The sequence below is a fragment of the Nylanderia fulva genome, unplaced genomic scaffold, assembly GCF_048542155.1.
Source record: "Nylanderia fulva isolate GAGA-0341 unplaced genomic scaffold, ASM4854215v1 Scaffold165, whole genome shotgun sequence".
NCBI lineage: Eukaryota > Metazoa > Arthropoda > Insecta > Hymenoptera > Formicidae > Nylanderia > Nylanderia fulva.
Genome location: NW_028189890.1, coordinates 38,073 through 57,051, shown reverse-complemented (window position 1 = coordinate 57,051; position 18,979 = coordinate 38,073). Strand labels below are relative to the sequence as shown.

General features: G+C 39.7%; 2 protein-coding genes and 1 pseudogene across 2 annotated transcripts; all 3 read left to right on the top strand.

Annotated features, from left to right (window-relative positions):
* The first annotated feature begins 1,086 nt into the window (after positions 1-1,086).
* Positions 1,087-6,219, top strand: LOC114937904 (uncharacterized). Its single transcript, XM_029311580.2, has one exon. It carries the CDS (start codon positions 1,087-1,089, stop codon positions 6,217-6,219), a length of 5,133 nt encoding a protein of 1,710 aa, XP_029167413.2.
* Positions 6,220-7,942: 1,723 nt separating this feature from the next.
* On the top strand, positions 7,943-12,646 carry LOC146723836 (uncharacterized). Its single transcript, XM_085480990.1, has 10 exons — positions 7,943-8,112; positions 8,258-8,294; positions 9,204-9,289; positions 9,365-9,482; positions 10,692-10,953; positions 11,106-11,276; positions 11,396-11,486; positions 11,957-12,093; positions 12,391-12,523; positions 12,596-12,646. The coding sequence occupies exons 1-10, from the start codon at positions 7,969-7,971 to the stop codon at positions 12,644-12,646; spliced, it is 1,230 nt and encodes a 409-aa protein (XP_085337116.1). The 5' UTR covers positions 7,943-7,968.
* A 545-nt stretch (positions 12,647-13,191) lies between these two features.
* On the top strand, positions 13,192-18,648 carry LOC114928149 (uncharacterized; annotated as a pseudogene).
* Positions 18,649-18,979: the final 331 nt, after the last annotated feature.

The window sequence follows — 18,979 nt, the reverse complement described above, 5'->3', positions numbered from 1 at the left end:
CATTTATTATTATTCTAATCAAATATCTGTAGTAGATAGTTTTATATTGTAATAAAAATAAATTTTTAAATGTTCTTAAAGTTATATATAAAATGTGTGTGCCTTTTTTAATATATTATATATCTTATAATTCTTGTAATTGCGTGAATGCGGTGTAAAATATAGAAGATGGATATATTAATCAATTACAAAATAATAACATATTATATATTATTATATATTAATAACATATTATATATAATAACATATTTATATATTATTTATTGTTTGAAACGCATAATAGAAAACTACTTGTGTAATAAAATATTATATTTTTATATGGAATATTCTAGAATATTCGCTTCCGGTCGCAAGTCAACAGGCATATCGTTTTTTTATATGTTTTTTCTGGAAAACATATCGCGACACAAATTATCCTGTCGTATAAAAACACGCTCGAAAATAAACAATTAACGGTGCCGCAACCGTTCCGCCGAATAATTATATTTTCTTGAGCATGCGCGGCTTCTCACGGGCGCCTCGTTTCGCCAATAATCATCGTGATTGCCAGCTCGCGCATGCTTTCTAACAGCCGTTGTTCTGTCAAATTTGACAGCGGCCAATTACGCGTAATACGCTCAGGTCACCTCGCGCAACTTTAAAAAGACGCAAATTTATTGGCGCGTCACACGAAGGTGGGCTCCGCTCCGGAAATTATAAATGAGGAGCTCTCACCCCGCTTGCCAGCTTTATCGCTTTTCCGTCGTGAAAACATATCGCAAACCGCTTATCTGATAAACCGCAAAATTCGTTGACGACCGCCGCTAATCCGCACTTTGATTTTTGATTCCGATTTCACTGTAAAGATAATTAAGGTTTTGTAATAAGTTGTTATAGTATTTTGTCAATACGTGTGTGATATTATTAAAGTCTTTGTTTTACAAAAAAAGTGACTCAGCCTTTGTGCAGCGCAATCCTTTGCTCACGCAGCGCGTTCGTGAACATATTTTTGGTCCTTCGAGCCGGATCCGTCGCACCGGCAACCGCAAGTTCGTGAGCGTGTCTTCTCGCGTGAGTGACAATAGTGCAGTTTCGTGTGCAGTCATCATGGATGTACCCACGCTGGTTGATTGTCAGCGTGAGCTTCAAGTCCGCATCTCACGTTCTGTGGAGTACTTGAAGAAGCTGGGCAGCTCCAATATCACCGCCAGCGCTATCTCCACACGCACCAGAATTCTGGATCAGCTGTGGACAAAGTTCGAGGCGCAGCATGACCTTATCCGGGCGGCCTTGAAGGAAAAGTTCAGTGAGAGCGAGTACTTTAAATCAGAGTTGCATGCTGATACGGAGAATCTCTACGTGTCACAAAGAAGCATACTAGACAGCTACGCTGAACACTTTCGTACAGCAAACGTACCTCCTTCTGCCGACGCCACGTCAAGGTCATCACTGCCGCGTATCAAAGTGCCGCCATTTTCTGGTGCCTATGCCGATTGGCCGTCGTTCCGAGATCTCTTTCTCTCCGTCGTGAGTGGCAATGCGATCTCCAACATCGAGCGCTTTCACCACCTGCGCTCATGTCTGACGGGGCAAGCTGAAAGGTTAATAAGGTCATTGCCTGTCACCAGCGACAATTACGATCGCGCTTGGGCGATTCTGGACAAACACTACAACAACAAAAAGGAATTGATCCGCTCCAACTTCGCCACGTTCATCGCCGTGCCGAAGATGAAGGGAGATACCGCAGAAGAATTGAGACGTATTCACAACGCCGTTACTGCCGCCGTCAATGGTCAGGAGAGCATCGGACGTCCAATCAACACCCACGGAATGGACCTCTTCAACTTCCTGGTCACCGAGCTGTTTGATGCACGCACACGTCTTGAGTGGGAGTCGTCCACGTCAGACTCATCAGAGCCGGCACAAAACGAGGCACTTGTGGACTTCATCAGCCGCCGGATCCTGACGCTCAACGCCGCACGACCGAAGAGCGCCAGCAAACCGCCCGGAGATGCTCCACGGGTAGCCAAGGCACATGTCACGAAGCACCAAGGAACCGAGTCGCCGCACTGTGCACTGTGTCGCGAGAAGCACACCTTGATGACGTGCCGAGATTTCAAGGCCAAGACTGTCAACGACCGCAAGGCATTTGTCGAGAGTAACAGGCTCTGCTACAATTGCTTAGGCAACCATTTTCTCTCTCGCTGCCAGTCAAAGAAGAACTGTCTGACATGCGACGCACGACACCACACGATGTTACACGGAGCACCCACATCGTCAGCGTCAACTGAAGCCACCCGCGCCACCACGTTGACTGCTACGCAGCAAAATCCAGAGTGCAAGGCCGTTCTTCTTGCAACAGCACGAGTAAACATCGCCGATCGGTACGGATCACCACAAGACGTACGCGCCTTGATCGACCAATGTTCTGAGGTGTCGATCATTTCGGAGACCTTGGCACAACGTCTTCGCCTTCCTCGAGTCTCAACGGGCCTCTCCATTTTCGGCATCGGAGGGACTCGCTCGGGATCCGCTCGTGGCAAGGTCACGCTGCACGTAACGTCAGACGTGACCAACGCCAAACTCAGCGTGGTGGCCTTTGTGCTGCCCCGCATATCGCTGCAGCAAGGCTCAGTCTCGCGGGAAGAACGCAGCTGGCCTCATCTCAACGGACTCCAACTGGCCGATCCTCGCTTCTTAGACGACGACCCAGCTGAGCTGCTACTGGGAGCCGAGGTCTATTCCTTGATCCTCGAGGAAGGCCTCCGCAAGGGAGAATCAAGGATGCCGATCGCTCAGCAAACCAGCCTGGGATGGATCCTTTCTGGCGGCTACGACGCAGCAGCAGTCAAGGGACATCGCCGCACCTTCCGGTGCACCGCCGATCATGACCTCGCCGACCTTGTTCGCCGCTTTTGGGAGCAGGAGAGCGAGCCAATATCTCAGGCTCCACTCACTCCTGACGAATCCAAGTGCGAGGAGCTTTACGTGCGCACCGTCACACGCACGCCCACCGGGAGATACATGGTGAGGCTGCCCTTCTCATCGCCGCCAACGACTCTTCAGGATACTCGCCGCCCAGCGGAGCATCTACTGAAAGCCATGGAGACCAAGGGCAGCCGAGATCTTCGCTTTGGCGACCTCTATCACGGCTTCATGCAGGAATACGAGGACCTGCAACACATGAAGAAAGTAAGTACTTCAACAACAACGGAGAATTTCAGATGCTACTTACCACATCACGGGGTCCTGAAGGAATCGAGCACGACGACAAAGCTCCGAGTCGTGTTCAACGGCTCTCAGCGCACACGGGCCGGCACTTCGCTCAACTCGCAGCTGCTGACTGGGGCAAACCTTCTGCCAGCGCTCACCGACGTGTTGCTGCGATGGCGTTGGCACCGGTACGTCTTCGTCACCGACATAGAGAAGATGTACCGCCAAATCCTCGTACATCCTGAGGACTGCCGTCTCCAAACAATTTTGTGGCGTCACAACAAGACGGACGAGATCGGAGAGTACGAGCTGCAGACGGTGACCTACGGCATGGCGTGTGCACCGTTCCTGGCCATCCGAACTCTGCAACAACTTTGTGCGGACGAGGGAGCGCAGTTTCCTCAAGGTGCCACAGTGCTTCGGCTTGATTGCTACGTCGACGACGTGGTCACCGGCACGGACAACCTCGACGATGCCGTCAGCCTCCAGACGGAGCTGCGCAACCTCTGCATGGCGGGCGGATTTCCACTGAGGAAGTGGGCCTCGAACCATCCAGAGGTCCTCACAGGAGTCCCACAGGAGCATCGGCTGCAGCAAGGACCACATTCCTGGGAAGGAGAGAGCCATTCGACATTGGGCCTGCGATGGCGTCCTCAAGATGACCGGTTTGCCTTCGCGATACATCCTCGGCCAGTCAGCACATTCACGAAGCGACGAGTCCTCGCCGAAACTGCACGCCTATTTGACCCGATGGGCTGGCTCGCGCCTGTCATCATTCGGGCGAAGATCCTAATCCAAAGCACCTGGCTTCAGCAACTTGATTGGGACGCTCCACTGCCGGCCAAGGATGCTCGACATTGGCAACAGCTGTTGGATCAGTTGCCGCTGCTCAGGCACATACGCGTGAATCGCTGGCTCAGCACCGACAACGACCACTCGAGGTTGCAGCTCCACGGTTTTGCTGATGCTTCCGAACGAGGATACGCCGCAGTAGTCTACCTCCGCACCACTGAAAGGGGAAAACCGTCAATTAATCTACTCATGGCAAAATCCAAGGTCGCACCCGTCAAGCAGGTTTCGTTGCCGCGACTTGAGTTGTGCGCTGCTAGCCTACTCACCACGCTCACGCTGCATGTCCGCGACATTCTCGGCTTGGCAACTACTCCAGTATATCTGTGGTCCGATTCCCAGGTCACGCTTCATTGGATCCAGGGACACGCCACTCGCTGGAAAACGTTCGTCGCCAACCGGGTGGCTCACATCCAGACTCAGCTCCCGGACGCTCAGTGGAGACACGTGGCCGGGAAGGACAATCCTGCAGATTGCGCATCACGAGGAATTAATCCGGAAGAGTTAGTCAATCACACGCTATGGTGGACGGGACCTACCTGGTTGGCACTGAACGAGACAGCATGGCCCAGCTCAGAGGTCCACATCGCGGAGGATGACCTTCCTGAGCAGCGCACCACCAGCCTGATGACCAAGGGTTCCGTCGTCGTCGAACCGGACATCCTTCTTCGGTTCTCTGCGCTTCATCGGCTGCTACGCGTCACGGCTTGGTGTCGTCGATGGCTCAACGTGGCGAGCCGGGAGGTCACACCTGGTTGTCCACTACACCCCGACGAGCTGGACGCCGCCCTACTCCAGTGGCTTCGAGTAGTACAGGCGCTCCACTTCCCGGACGAGATAGCTGCTGCCACCGCAGGACGCTCCGGCCCACCACGCAGTTCACTGATCAAGCTGAATCCGTTCATCGACGGCCAAGGTGTACTGCGCGTTGGAGGACGTCTCAAACACGCACTGCTGCCCTACGACGAGAAGCACCCGGTGATCATACCGCCGGCCTCCTGGATGACACGACTGCTGATCGAGTCCTGCCATCGTCGCTCTCTGCACGGCGGCGTCCAGATAACACTCGGTCTGCTTCGCCTTCGGTTCTGGGTACCACGCGGAAGGACCGTCGTCAAGCAGCAATTGCATCGGTGCGTCACTTGCACTCGCTGGCGCGCTGCCACGCCACAGCCTCCAATGGGCCACCTTCCTCGGGACCGAGTGACGCCAACTCGACCTTTCTTGAGCACTGGACTGGACTACGCGGGACCAATTTCCATCCGGACCAGCAAGGGACGCGGACACCGCTCACAGAAAGGATACATCGCGGTCTTCGTCTGCTTTTGGTCGAAGGCCATCCACCTCGAGGTCGTCTCGGATTACAGCTCCGAGGCCTTCATCGCCGCCTTACGCCGCTTCGTCTCTCGCAGAGGACTGTGTACTGACGTCTACAGCGACTGCGGCACAACATTCGTTGGCGCCGATCGCACCCTGCGGGAGCTCTTCAAGGCGTCGACCTCCGAGGGCCTTCACATCGCCCGCGCCGCCAACACTCAAGGGATCCGCTGGCATTTTAATCCGCCAGCGGCCCCTCACTTCGGTGGTCTTTGGGAGGCTGCCGTGAAATCCACTAAATTTCACCTCCGCCGAGTAATCGGCGACACCACGCTCACTTTTGAGGAGCTCAACACACTCCTCACACAAATCGAGGCGTGTCTTAATTCTCGTCCGTTGCAGGCTCTGTCAGACGATCCAGACGACACTTCAGCACTCACTCCAGGGCACTTCATCATCGGCGCGCCTCTATTAGCTATACCTGAGCCGTCACGGATCGGACAATCATCATCCACGCTGTCACGCTGGCATCACCTGCAGCTGATGCGGGACCATTTTTGGCAGCGGTGGTCGGCTGAGTACGTGCACGGGCTCAACCCCCGCACCAAATGGGTCAAGGCCGAGGCCGCACCTCACGTCGGGGACCTTTGCATCATCCGCTCGGAGCTCACCCCTCCGACTCGATGGCCTCTTGCAAGGATCACGAGACTGCATCCCGGGGACGACGGTGTCGTCCGCGTGGTCTCAGTACGCACCGCCACATCCGAATTCGTACGCCCGATCATTAAATTGGTCATGCTCCCGGGCGCGGATCGTATTCCGGACACGAATAACGCGGACACGCCGTCCGCCGGCACGTAACACATCACTCATCAACGTTCGACACTCATTCACGAGATTTATCACATCATACACTGTATCATTTGTCACACCTCACTCTCATCATGCACCACCGCACTTGCAATTGTTCCATAATCACCACACTGCACTACACGTTCGTCATTTCACATCAAACACACACTCGTTACTGTCTCAGCTGATCATCACATTCCACGCGATCACCACGTGTTTCCGCGGCTCAGCTGATCGATTCGAATTACACGCAATCATCACGTGAATCTCGCCGCGCCGGCGCGCCTGCCCCACCATCGATCACTATCGACTTGCGATTCCGCGACCGAAATACCAAAAACATGTTGTCACTGCGCGACAAGGCGGGCGGGAATGTTTGAAACGCATAATAGAAAACTACTTGTGTAATAAAATATTATATTTTTATATGGAATATTCTAGAATATTCGCTTCCGATCGCAAGTCAACAGGCATATCGTTTTTTTATATGTTTTTTCTGGAAAACATATCGCGACACAAATTATCCTGTCGTATAAAAACACGCTCGAAAATAAACAATTAACGGTGCCGCAACCGTTCCGCCGAATAATTATATTTTCTTGAGCATGCGCGGCTTCTCACGGGCGCCTCGTTTCGCCAATAATCATCGTGATTGCCAGCTCGCGCATGCTTTCTAACAGCCGTTGTTCTGTCAAATTTGACAGCGGCCAATTACGCGTAATACGCTCAGGTCACCTCGCGCAACTTTAAAAAGACGCAAATTTATTGGCGCGTCACACGAAGGTGGGCTCCGCTCCGGAAATTATAAATGAGGAGCTCTCACCCCGCTTGCCAGCTTTATCGCTTTTCCGTCGTGAAAACATATCGCAAACCGCTTATCTGATAAACCGCAAAATTCGTTGACGACCGCCGCTAATCCGCACTTTGATTTTTGATTCCGATTTCACTGTAAAGATAATTAAGGTTTTGTAATAAGTTGTTATAGTATTTTGTCAATACGTGTGTGATATTATTAAAGTCTTTGTTTTACAAAAAAAGTGACTCAGCCTTTGTGCAGCGCAATCCTTTGCTCACGCAGCGCGTTCGTGAACATTTATATAGAATGTTTCAAAACCACCAGATATCATATTAATAGCAGATTTTCCGGATAATTTGGACTTTTCCTCAGTGAAAATATCGAGAAAACTCATCATTTTTTGCAAATTTTTAACTTATATCTTTGAAATAAAACTTCAATTTAATTATTTACAATTTTAATTAATACAGCGACATTTTCGCCAAGAGAAGGATATTTTATAACTTTAAACTTTAACACTTGAAACATTACAAATAAAATATTTAACAATATGTGCATAATAATAGATTATTACAACAAACCAACCTGGGTGTAAAAATTAAACAACAAAAATGTTTTGCTTAAAAGTTGAAATAATTTAAACTTACTCGGTTCGTTTCTGTGCACGCTTATCTGAAACGACTGTATTGTTTTTGCTGAAGAAATGCTACTTCTTTATCATTTCATGAACAATTTGCAATTTCTATCCGAATTATTCAATCTTCTGCAAATTGCTGGAATGTAGAGACATCTCATATCGATCAGCTAAATGCGTGCCTTTTATGGCTCGCTTAAGTTTGACAATTCGGTATTATCGTAACTACATTGTTTTTGTTATCTACGTCCGTTCTTCCTCATATCAGACATTTAAAAAGAAGACTGATTCGCGACGAGATATTCGTACAAGAACTACCTGCGATATAATGCACGCGGAAATGGAAAAGTACTATGCCAGAAATAAATTCTACTTGTCGAGAATTGGTAGTTGGCCATATCAGCATAAGGTACTCAAAATTCTGCTACCATGTATCTTAATAATGGTACAGTATTCTTTCATGGCAACCGTGGTAACGTATCTACTAATATACTAATTGTGCAAGTAGTGTAAACGCGTTTTGGCAAATAAAATTCATTAAGAAATATATCATTCAATATCTATTTTTTAATTATTTTTTTGTTATTGATCGATGTATATGTATATTTAATTCATAGATACTTGTATTACATGACACTTGGGGTGATGTACAGGGTTTGTCCGGAAAGTAATGCGTCGCATTTTTTTGTGACGCGACTATACATCGCAGAGCGATGGGACCGGTTGGGGAGGAAGGGGGGTACCCTTAGCTTTCCAACGGTAGGTCGCTCAATTGTTTCCATGCGCTTGGAGGGTTAGGACGGCTTATTCTGTGAACCTCTGCTTAGTGGTCGCGTCGAACTTGTGATGGAGAGAACGATAGAGCAACGCTATGCGATAAAGTTTTGCGTGAAGCTGGACAAGACGCCGCTGGAAACTTTTGAAATGCTCAAGAAAGTTTTCGGGGACGATTGCCTTTCCAAATCGCAGTCAAACAGATGGCACAAGATGTTTAGAGAAGGTCGGAAGGAGGTCGCCGACGAGGCCCGCGCAGGACGCCCGTCAACATCGCGAACGGACGACAATGTGACTCGTGTGCGCCAATTATTGAATTCAGACCGTCGAATGAATGTTCGCTTAATGTCGGAATTATTGAACTTGCCGAAAACGATTGTTCACGAGATTGTATCGGAAGACTTGGCCATGCGGAAGATTTGCGCAAAACTTGTGCCCAGAGTGTTGACCGATGCGCAAAAGCAACACCGAGTGGAAGTTTGTGAAGAACTCAAGCAACTCTGTGCAGATAATCCCAATTTCTTTTTTTTATTTCCTCGGCTGAAAAGGGAGCTCAAAGGACAACAGCTCGAGTCGGTTGACAACGTACAAGCTACTTCGACGGCCTCCCTGAACAGCATCCCAGTCAAGGAGTTCCAGAAATCTTATGACGCATGGAAATCGCGTTGGCAAAAATGTATTGACGCAGAAGGGTCATACTTCGAACAATTTTAAGTTGTTTTACCTATGCGATCAATAAATTCTTTTTTAAAAAAATGCGACGCATTACTTTCCGGACAAACCCTGTAGATCTAGCTGTAGAAAGTGTAATTACCATTATTCCTATCGTTGGTTCCAACACAAAATTGTTTAATATTGTTGTATATAATGATAAAGTGAGTTTTTAAATACATATAATATATATGTGTATTTATTTATTGTTAATCTTTTCTTTTTCTATTGTTTATCAGTTTCGACATTTATTGCAACTCATGAATGATCATTGGAATGCCTTTAGTAATAAATCTGATCGTTGTGTCTTGAAATATTATGCTGAGATTGGTCAAAAGGTGACGAAATATTACACAGGTAATGAATAATATTTTGAAATGACAATAAAAAACCTACGTAACACTATTGCAAGATTGACTTTGGTTTTTTTAATATAATTAAAAACACATTTTTTTAATTTGAAAGAAGTTGGTTCAATTTGAACAATTTACAATCATGAGTTACACATTTAATTTTTAGAGAATGATGGAAAATTACATAATAATTTATAGTAATCTAAAAATCGGGCTAAAATTTCTTTTTTCATCGAGCTGTCAAAGTTAACATGTTACCATTATGTTATATCAGAATATTATTATCAATATGTTTAGTATATCCTAAATACGGTACTTAATCGTTTTAAAATAACTTAATGTATTGTAATTTTAAAATTATTTTAACATTTTTGGATAAGCCTAACGTCTCGCATAATCCTTTAATATATTCGCGAACAGCTAATTTACAACACTTTTTTTAAAATTGAGTTTTAACATTATAAATTGTACTCATCCTGCTATTTTTTCACCCGATGACTTTTTCTTTTTATTCATTCCTTGCAGCTCCTTCACCCTCACTCGCGAATTATCGAACATTAATTAATCGCGCAAGCTGATAATTAATTGTAAAAATTCGTAGTATATGTACATATGTCGCGATCGCGTATCGAGAAATAATGCAATGTAAGAAGCGGATCGCGCCGCTACCTACTCGTTCGAGTGTCACTGCACGAATGACAAGACGAGCGTGTAAACACAATATAGAGGGTGCTACAAAAATGTGCTGTTACTTCAGGAGCGTGCTTTGTTCATCGAGCAAAAATGTTCATATAAATATGTTCCAAAATTGCTAAGAAGAATAAACAGAATATTTTAGCTGAAGAAAGTCACTTTGAACATTTGCTTTGAGATTTGTTTTATTTAACTTTTATTTTCTATCTGCTGGTTTTTTTGTTGAAAATAAAATAATATGCTTTATAATTATCTTAAGTTTCAAATATATGACTAAATATGTGACAAAAACGGCGCAATGTTCAATGTTCTATTTTATGCTGTGTAATTATATAAACGTTAAATTCTATATGTGATAATTAAATGCCATCATAAATATAAATACTATAAATTAAAATAGATCAAGTTTTTTTCAAGTTTCACGTTTTTAATATTTAATTTATAAAAAAATTATAAATAAAAAAGAAATTTTTTGATATATCTAATGCAATATAAAATCAATATATCTCTTTTTTCATAGCATACTGTTGCACAATGGTGGTGCTGTATTTATTTATTCCATTAACTCCGAGAATCTTAGATATCGTAAGACCATTGAATGAATCGCGGCCATTGAAATTCATATGTGAAGTTGAGTACAGAGTGGACAAAGAAAAATATTATTATCCGATCCTGATGCATGTTTCTTTGACGACTGTAATCACTGTCGGGATCATATTAGCCATCGATACCATATATATAATATGTGTGTTACATGCTTGCAGTTTATTCACGGCTATCAGGTGAGTGATATATTGAAAATAAACTATAAATTTATCATGTTTTTAAAATTTTCTTTGTTCTTAAAAAAGAGCAAATAAATTTAAAGGTTTTCAATATAGATTACATTAATAGTTTATATAAATAATAACTTACATTTTATTTTATTTCCAAGCCATCGTCTTAAAAAAATTATGGGCCAGATAAATGTTAAAACCAACAATAATGAGAAAATGCGCACAAGAACGCACAATCATTTATTAGAAAGATACGATGCTATCAATGACAATTGCGATGATTATCGCGAACTGATAATATGCTTGAAAAAACATCAACTTGCATTAGAGTTTGTAATTTTATCGCCGATAATAATATTAATGACTTTAATGATCATAACAAAATTGCTTGATTAATAAAACTATTTTATTTAATTTTTAATATTAAATTATTTTAATATTCTCTTAGATATGCTCAGATATTGAACTCCACATTTACAAAAGCGACGTTTGTTCTTCTATTTCTGAATGTGTTAATTATGAGTATAATTGGATTACAAGTAAGAATGATAAAAAATACGATTTTATTGAAAAATCGATTTCTTAGCATTACGCAAGATGTTTAAATATGTCAAATGTTGTAACAATAGAACAGTTTTTGCCCAATTTAAAATTGATTTTACCAAAAATGTCATAAGACATCAATAATTTTCTAATTATAGATGATCAAAAAAAAGTTTTTAAAAATTAAATTTTGAGAAGAGTCAAATGATTAAAAAAATAATGTTTTTTAATTATTATTTCAAGTAGAGTTAATTTAAAATAAACTTATAATTTAACATTTAATGATAAAGATACAAGTATGTGTCCAAAAATTAGAAAGTTACAAATAATAATTTCTTTCGAACTTAATTTTTATTTCAAAATTAATTCTAAATTGGTCAAATAATTTGTAATTAAAAAGACAAATTCGCCTTATTCTAAAATTATAGAATTTTAGACTAATGTATATTTTTCGTAATTGTTGCAGGTTATCAACAAACTAGGAAATACAGAAGAAGTAGTAAGATACATGACTATAGCTGTGGGTGCGCTTACTCATCTTGTATGCATGTGTTTTCCTGGACAATTGTTGATAGATAAAAGCACAGAAGTCTTCGACAAGGCGTAAGAATTATAGTTCTATTATAGTTCTTAGAATAATAGTTCTTTAACCACTTTATCATAAACAGCTTAAATTGCATTGCAATTACAATATACACTGTCCAGATTCATTACTTCCGTATCAATCAACAAAATAACGAGAAGTCTTAACATAATTAATTATTCCTTTAAAACTTTATTAATTATTCCTTTAAAACATGTATTAATATAAGCATTTTTGAATTTTTTGCTATTTTAATGTTATAAACAATTTGCATAGTTGCTAAGAAGATAATCGTAAAAAAAGTATTTGACTTTTAGCTACAGTTCACGGTGGTACACCTTCTCCATAAAAAGCAGACAATTATTAAAAATACTTCTTTATCGAAGTCTCGTTCCTTGTACACTCTCGGCAGGAAAGATGTTTATTATGTCAATGACAATGTTCACTACGGTACGCCTGGTTGAAATATAAATACTCTTTACAATAACTATTACATAACGCTGCAAAGAATCTAATTTTAAGGTGATGCAAACTGCCATGTCGTACTTCACTGCCTTAGGATCCATAAAATAAAGACGCGGTTATAATATAGACGTCTTTGCAAAATCATTATATTAACGAAATGTCATTTACGAAAAAAAACATTTATAACAATAATAAAACGACATATCTGATATTAGAAATATGAGTGTGTATTTTATTTGTTCAATATCCTGCGAATGTCTTAGAAGAAAATCGTTGCCGTAGTTTACCAAGTCAGTTTTAGTCTATAAAAAATTTATAATTTCGTGTTCTATCATTTTCCTTTATACGACTGAAGATCCTTACAATAATTTTAGGTTGGTTCGAAAACGTTTGGAAATGTTTTTCGTTGAAAAAGAGAGATATAAATATTTAATAGCGGACAATGACACACACACTCTCTCTCTTTATAGATTGATTGAATATCTACCTATCGTGGATAGCGTAAACATTTCAAACGTTTTCTGACAACCCGAAATTATCGTAATGATATATCCTTCTCGCCACTGAATTCGCTTGACATTCTTCTTTACAATCGGGTACCTAACAAGAGGGCGATCAGTCTCGCGATTGTTTTGCGCGACATGCAAGAGGACATGCTACAATACTACTCTAGAAATCAATTTTTCTTGTCGCAGATGGGCTTTTGGCCTTATCAGTCTAGGATGATAAAGATATTGCTACCGTTTGTTTTTGTAAGCGCCGAGATGTCTGTTCTTGCAACTCAGGTGAACACAATATTGTACAAACAAGTGTGTAAATAATATATATGTCACAGATAAATTAAGAAATATTGTTAAGCGATTTCATATAATTCTCTCTCTCCCTCTTTCTCATTATTAGTATCGTCGATCGATAATGTTCAGTCTTTAACTTATAGGTGCTTTTCTTGTATGATACTTGGGGTGATATGAGTATGACTGTTGAAGGTATAGTTAATGTTATCCTTCTTGTTGGTGCTACTTTAAAATTAGTTAACGTTGTCCTAAATAATAAAAAGTTTGACATCGATGTGTATGTGTAATGTGTAAATCGCATGTATCATTTTTTGTTCAACGACGAAGAATATTTTTGACAATCACGAATTTTTGACCAAATCATTAATCATTTTATAGCATGTCATGTATACATATGTGGTAATTATTTAAATTAATTTTTTTTTGTAGTAGGCACAAATTTTTATATTTTATACACTACTAAATTTTATATTCAATCTACTGCGCGTGTTTATAAACAATAAAAATTATATTATTACTTCGTTAATCCTTACTAATTTTTTTTCTTTTTTATTGTTAGTTGCAACATTTATTACAACTGATGGACGAACATTGGCAGCTTTTTCATAGCGAATCCGAATTTCACATTTTGAGGCAATATGCTAACATTGGCCACGAAATAACAAAATTATTCAGGTAATTGAATAAATTAATTTAAAATCGCAAAAGTGCATTAAATGATGTCTATTAATTTAGAGTGCATCAAATAAACTCTCTTAACCCTATTAATTTATTAAGATATATCAAATTTGAAAAAAACATTTCTATATTACGAAAAATAATGAGGAATAATAAGATTATTGTGGCAACATGTGTTTTCTTTGCAGTGTACATTAACATATTCGTAATAATGTTTATGACAATACCATTACTACCAAAAGTTCTAGATATCATAATACCGTTGAATGAGTCACGGCCATCAGTATTTGTGATTGCGGGAGAATGGGGAGTAGATAAAGAGAAATATTATTATCCAACTAGCTTTTCGGAGCCTCATATAGCCTATATTAAATCCGTTTTAACACAAAAAATTAATAATTTTTTTTGTATTACCGCAAACTACTTCCACATTTGTTGTCCGACTTTCACGAAATTTATACCAAAATAAATGTTTAAATTTTTTTGTGGATGACTACTATGTTATCTATTTCTTTCTCCCATATATTTTATTTTACACCGCGTTTTGCATATATTTAAATATTTATTATATATTTTTATTTTTATTTTCTTGTTTATTTTAATTTCCACACAATTTCATATTTTTTAAATATAAAACATTATTTTAGTTAATATATACTTTAAATATTTTTTTTATTACTTAATCATTATATCCTTTTTTAGATTTTACTCAATTTTTTTAACTTATATATATATAGATATATAGATATAAATAGATATCCAATTTCGAGAAAATTAATCAATAAATGTATGAATGCGTGGGTGAATGCGTATGTAGTATTGTAAAACTTAAAAAAAAACACATAGTAGTGATCCTCGAAAAATATACAAAATTTGGGTACCAATTTCGAGAAAGTCGGTCTATAAATGTGTTGGTGCGTGGGTGAAAAAAAACACATAGTAGTGATCCCCAAAAAATATGCAAAATTTTGGTACCAATTTCGAGAAAATCGGTCTATAAATGTGTTGGTGCGTGGGTGGTTGCGTAAGTGTGTGTGAATAGGGTGGTAAAAATAAAAGAAAACACATATTATCGATCCCCGAAAAATATTCGAAATTTTGGTACCAATTTCGAGAAAATCGGTTTATAAATTTGTTGATGTGTGGGTGGTTGCGTGGGTGAGTGAATAGGGTGTTAAAAAATTTTTAAAATTATATATTGACCATCCCCGACAAATTTACAAAATTTTAGTACAAATTTCGAAAAACTTTGTGAATAAATGTGTGAATGCGTGGGTAGATGCGTGATTGGAATAAAACTTAAAAAAACCACACAACAGCTTTCTATTAAAAATTTGCAATATTTTGGTACCAATTTCGTGAAAATCGGTCAATAAATGCGTATGCATATGGGTGCATGGATGCGTGGGTGGGTGCGTGGGCGGATGAATAGGGTGATAAAAATTTGTTAAAATCATATAGTAGCCATCCCCGACAAAATTTGAGTACAAATTTCGAAAAAATCTGTGAATAAATGTGTGAATGCGTGAGTGGATGCGTGGGTGAGATAAAACTTAAAAAAACCACACAGCAGCTTTTTCAGAAAAATTTGCAACATTTTTGTACCAATTTCGTGAAAATTGGTCCATAAATGCGCATGCGCGTAGGTGAATGCATGGGTGGAGGTGTAACATTTGAAAAAACCACATCGTCGCCATTTCCAAAAAATTTGCAACATTTTGGTACCAATATAAGAGTTTTAACAAGGCTCTGTAATATAAATATAAATTTAACGTATAAGACGGGCAACAAGAGCCAAATCGCGGATGACAATGCGTTATCCTAACGAAACTAAATAATTTTCCGTTAGAATTAAATACCGGTGCACAAGGCACCAAATTTTTACTTGGACACGGCCAAGATTTTAAATATGTGTAGGCATTTTTTTATAAAGACGTTAACCGACGATGAGATTAGCTGATTTACGTGTTTTGTTTGTCGACCTCGTGCCGGGTACTTATTTATTTGTAATATTTATTATTGAAAGCGTTCTGAGCGATCCTTTGTTTGTCGAGAAAACCGAAAACACAGTTCTGCGCGATGAACGAAGGTAATTCTGATTGGTCCGATGTTTCGGGTAGGGAAGGTTTTAACACCGGGTATAAATATGCCGACTTTTTGGGAATCGGGACAGACAATAGAGAACCGAACAGAACAGATCATATCTCTCTTCTTCGAAACATCGAACGACGGCGAAAACGGCAAGATACGGCTCTGAAGAATTGTCGACGTGAAGACGTGTAATATTCACAATTGCACATTATACATACATATACATACTATCATTTTGCGTTGGAATAAATTAAACCTTTGGCCTATCCATTGAAACACGATATCCTAATCGAAACGATGAGAGAAACATTCTATTTCTCTCTCTCACGCCCATCAGACCCCTACATATGAAATAATCTCATATTTGAGATTTAATTTCAATACCCCTTTTAACCCCCCTACGGAAAATAAATAAATGAATGCGTTTGTTTACCAACATTAATATATATAACAGAGAAAAGTATAGAATCGAAAGGATCTTAATGGCTCAGCTGGAAGAGCAGTCGCCCGGCAAGCGAAAGGTCTCGGGTTCGATTCCCGATTCAGCGATTTTCGGATCTATATTTTTCTCTTGCATTTATTTATTTATTTTCCGTAGGGGGGTTAAAAGGGGTATTGAAATTAAATCTCAAATATGAGATTATTTCATATTTAAAATCTTGGCCGTGTCCAAGTAAAATTTGGTGCCTTGTGCACCGGTATTTAATTTTAACGGAAAATTATTTAGTTTCGTTAAGATAACGCATTGTCATCCGCGATTTGGCTCTTGTTGCCCGTCTTATACGTTAAATTTTGGTACCAATTTAAAAAAAAATTGGTTCATAAATATGCGATTGCGTGGGTGGGTGCGGGGGGGGGGGAGGGGGGAAGGCGTAAACTTAAAAAAATAAAACAGTAGTTTTCTCAGAAAAATTTACAACATTTTGGTACTAATTTCGTGAAAATTGGTCCATAAATGCGCATGCGTGTAGGTGAATGCGTGAGTGAGTGCGTGGGTGGAGGTGTAACACTTGAAAAAACCGCATCGTCGCTATCTCCAAAAAATTTGCAACATTTTGATACCATGTGTTCAGAAATATTGCAAAAAAAGATTTTTTTCGCAAAAACATACCCTCCTCTAAAGAAAAAAAATTAAAAAATAAAAAAAAAAACCCACAGCAGCCACCCCCGAAAAATTTGCAACATTTTGGTACCAGTTTCACGAAAATCGGTCCACAAATGCGGTAGTAGTTCGGGTACATACAGACAGACAGACAGACGGTGCTTATATATATAGATTTTATTGCATAATTATGTTGCAGCTATAGTTAGTATCAGATGTATGGTAAACGTTGATACCATGTATATAGTATGTGTGTTACATAGTTGTAGTTTATTTTCCGCTATAGGGTAAGGGAGTAAAGTAAGGGATATATTTTATGTTCAATTAAGTTATTAAAAAATTAAAGGTTATTCCGGCTTGAAAAATATCTCGATGCAGACTGCTTGTGATTTTATCATATATATTTTTTAAGCATCCGTATTGAAAATATTTTTGATAAAATTAAACTTAACGATGAAGAGGAAACAATGAGTAAAAAACACATAGTAATAAAAGAATATAATTCTGGAGAGTATTATGCGAGATGATTGCATGTTTGAAGAAACATTAAGTCGCAATAAAGTTTGTACTATAGAAAATTTTATTATAAATAATGATTTTATCAATATTATTCAATTATGATTTTACCATATATTTTACATAAAGATTCTCGTATTTCATCATTATTTTTTTGTTATCTTTTAGCTTCATTCAGATGCTAGACTCAGCATTCAAAACTGCGATGTTTCTCATCTTGTCTTTGAACGTAATGATTCTGAGTTTAATTGGATTACAAGTAAACTCTCTCTCTAATATACGTCAATTATTAAAAATATTTACAATAAAAAAATTTCAAGTTTTTTATAATATTTTATGCGTACCTCTTTCGTGCGCGCATGCTTAAGTGTGTGTGTGTATGTTAAGAATTATAAAGCAATATATAAGTTTATATTCTTGTTAGTACGTATGGATCTTTTTGCATTGAAAAAAAATCGATAAAAAACGAAATAAGAATTTAATAAAAAAATATAAATAAAATTAATGAACAAACCCGAAATAAGAATATTTATAAAAATGTCAAAACTCATACACGTTGTAGCTTCTCAATAAAATGGGACAAACTCAGGAAGTGATAAGATTCGGATGCATAGCTGTGGGAGCGGTTACTCATCTCTTGAGCATGTGTGTACCAGGACAAGTACTCTTGAATAAAAGTTTAGAAGTGTTCGACAAAGCGCAAGTATCAAAATCATATTTTGATCATGTTTTAAGTTATAATAATTTCGGGATGATAACACTATACCTATCCTTCGAATTTTATCATACATAATATTTAATCGTGTAGGTATAATGCACAATGGTACACGTTCTCGTCGAAAACGACTAAATTATCTACGACAATACGAAATTATAAACGACTAATTAGTATTGCGTCGCGTGGTTTGCCGAACAGCTTAAAAATTTAGCAATTCGTGTAAAAAATATTTTAACGACCAATGTCCCCATGGTAAATTTAACGCCTGACGAGTGGTTAAAATTTCGCATCGCGACGCATTGCCACATTTGTGAGAAACCGTTTGACGAAGACGATACACGCGTCCGCGATCATTGCCACCTCATCGGACGGTACAAGGGTTCCGCGCACTCAAATTGTAACTAAAATTACAAAGAATCATTTAGTATTCCTATAGTCTTTCACAATCTGTCCGGCTATGACGCGCATTTCATTATCGAGAACATAGCCACAGCGTTTGAAGGGGAAATCGAATTACTACCGATAACAAAGGAAACATATAC

Excerpts from the sequence above, each read along its gene's own strand:
- LOC114937904 (XM_029311580.2), top strand. The coding sequence starts at position 1,087 with ATGGATGTACCCACGCTGGTTGATTGTCAGCGTGAGCTTCAAGTCCGC.
- LOC146723836 (XM_085480990.1), top strand. The coding sequence starts at position 7,969 with ATGCACGCGGAAATGGAAAAGTACTATGCCAGAAATAAATTCTACTTG. Across the intron at positions 8,295-9,203 it reads CACTTGGGGTGATGTACAGG|ATCTAGCTGTAGAAAGTGTA; the intron begins GTTTGTCCGGAA and ends CAAACCCTGTAG. Across the intron at positions 12,094-12,390 it reads ACAGAAGTCTTCGACAAGGC|CTACAGTTCACGGTGGTACA; the intron begins GTAAGAATTATA and ends TTTGACTTTTAG.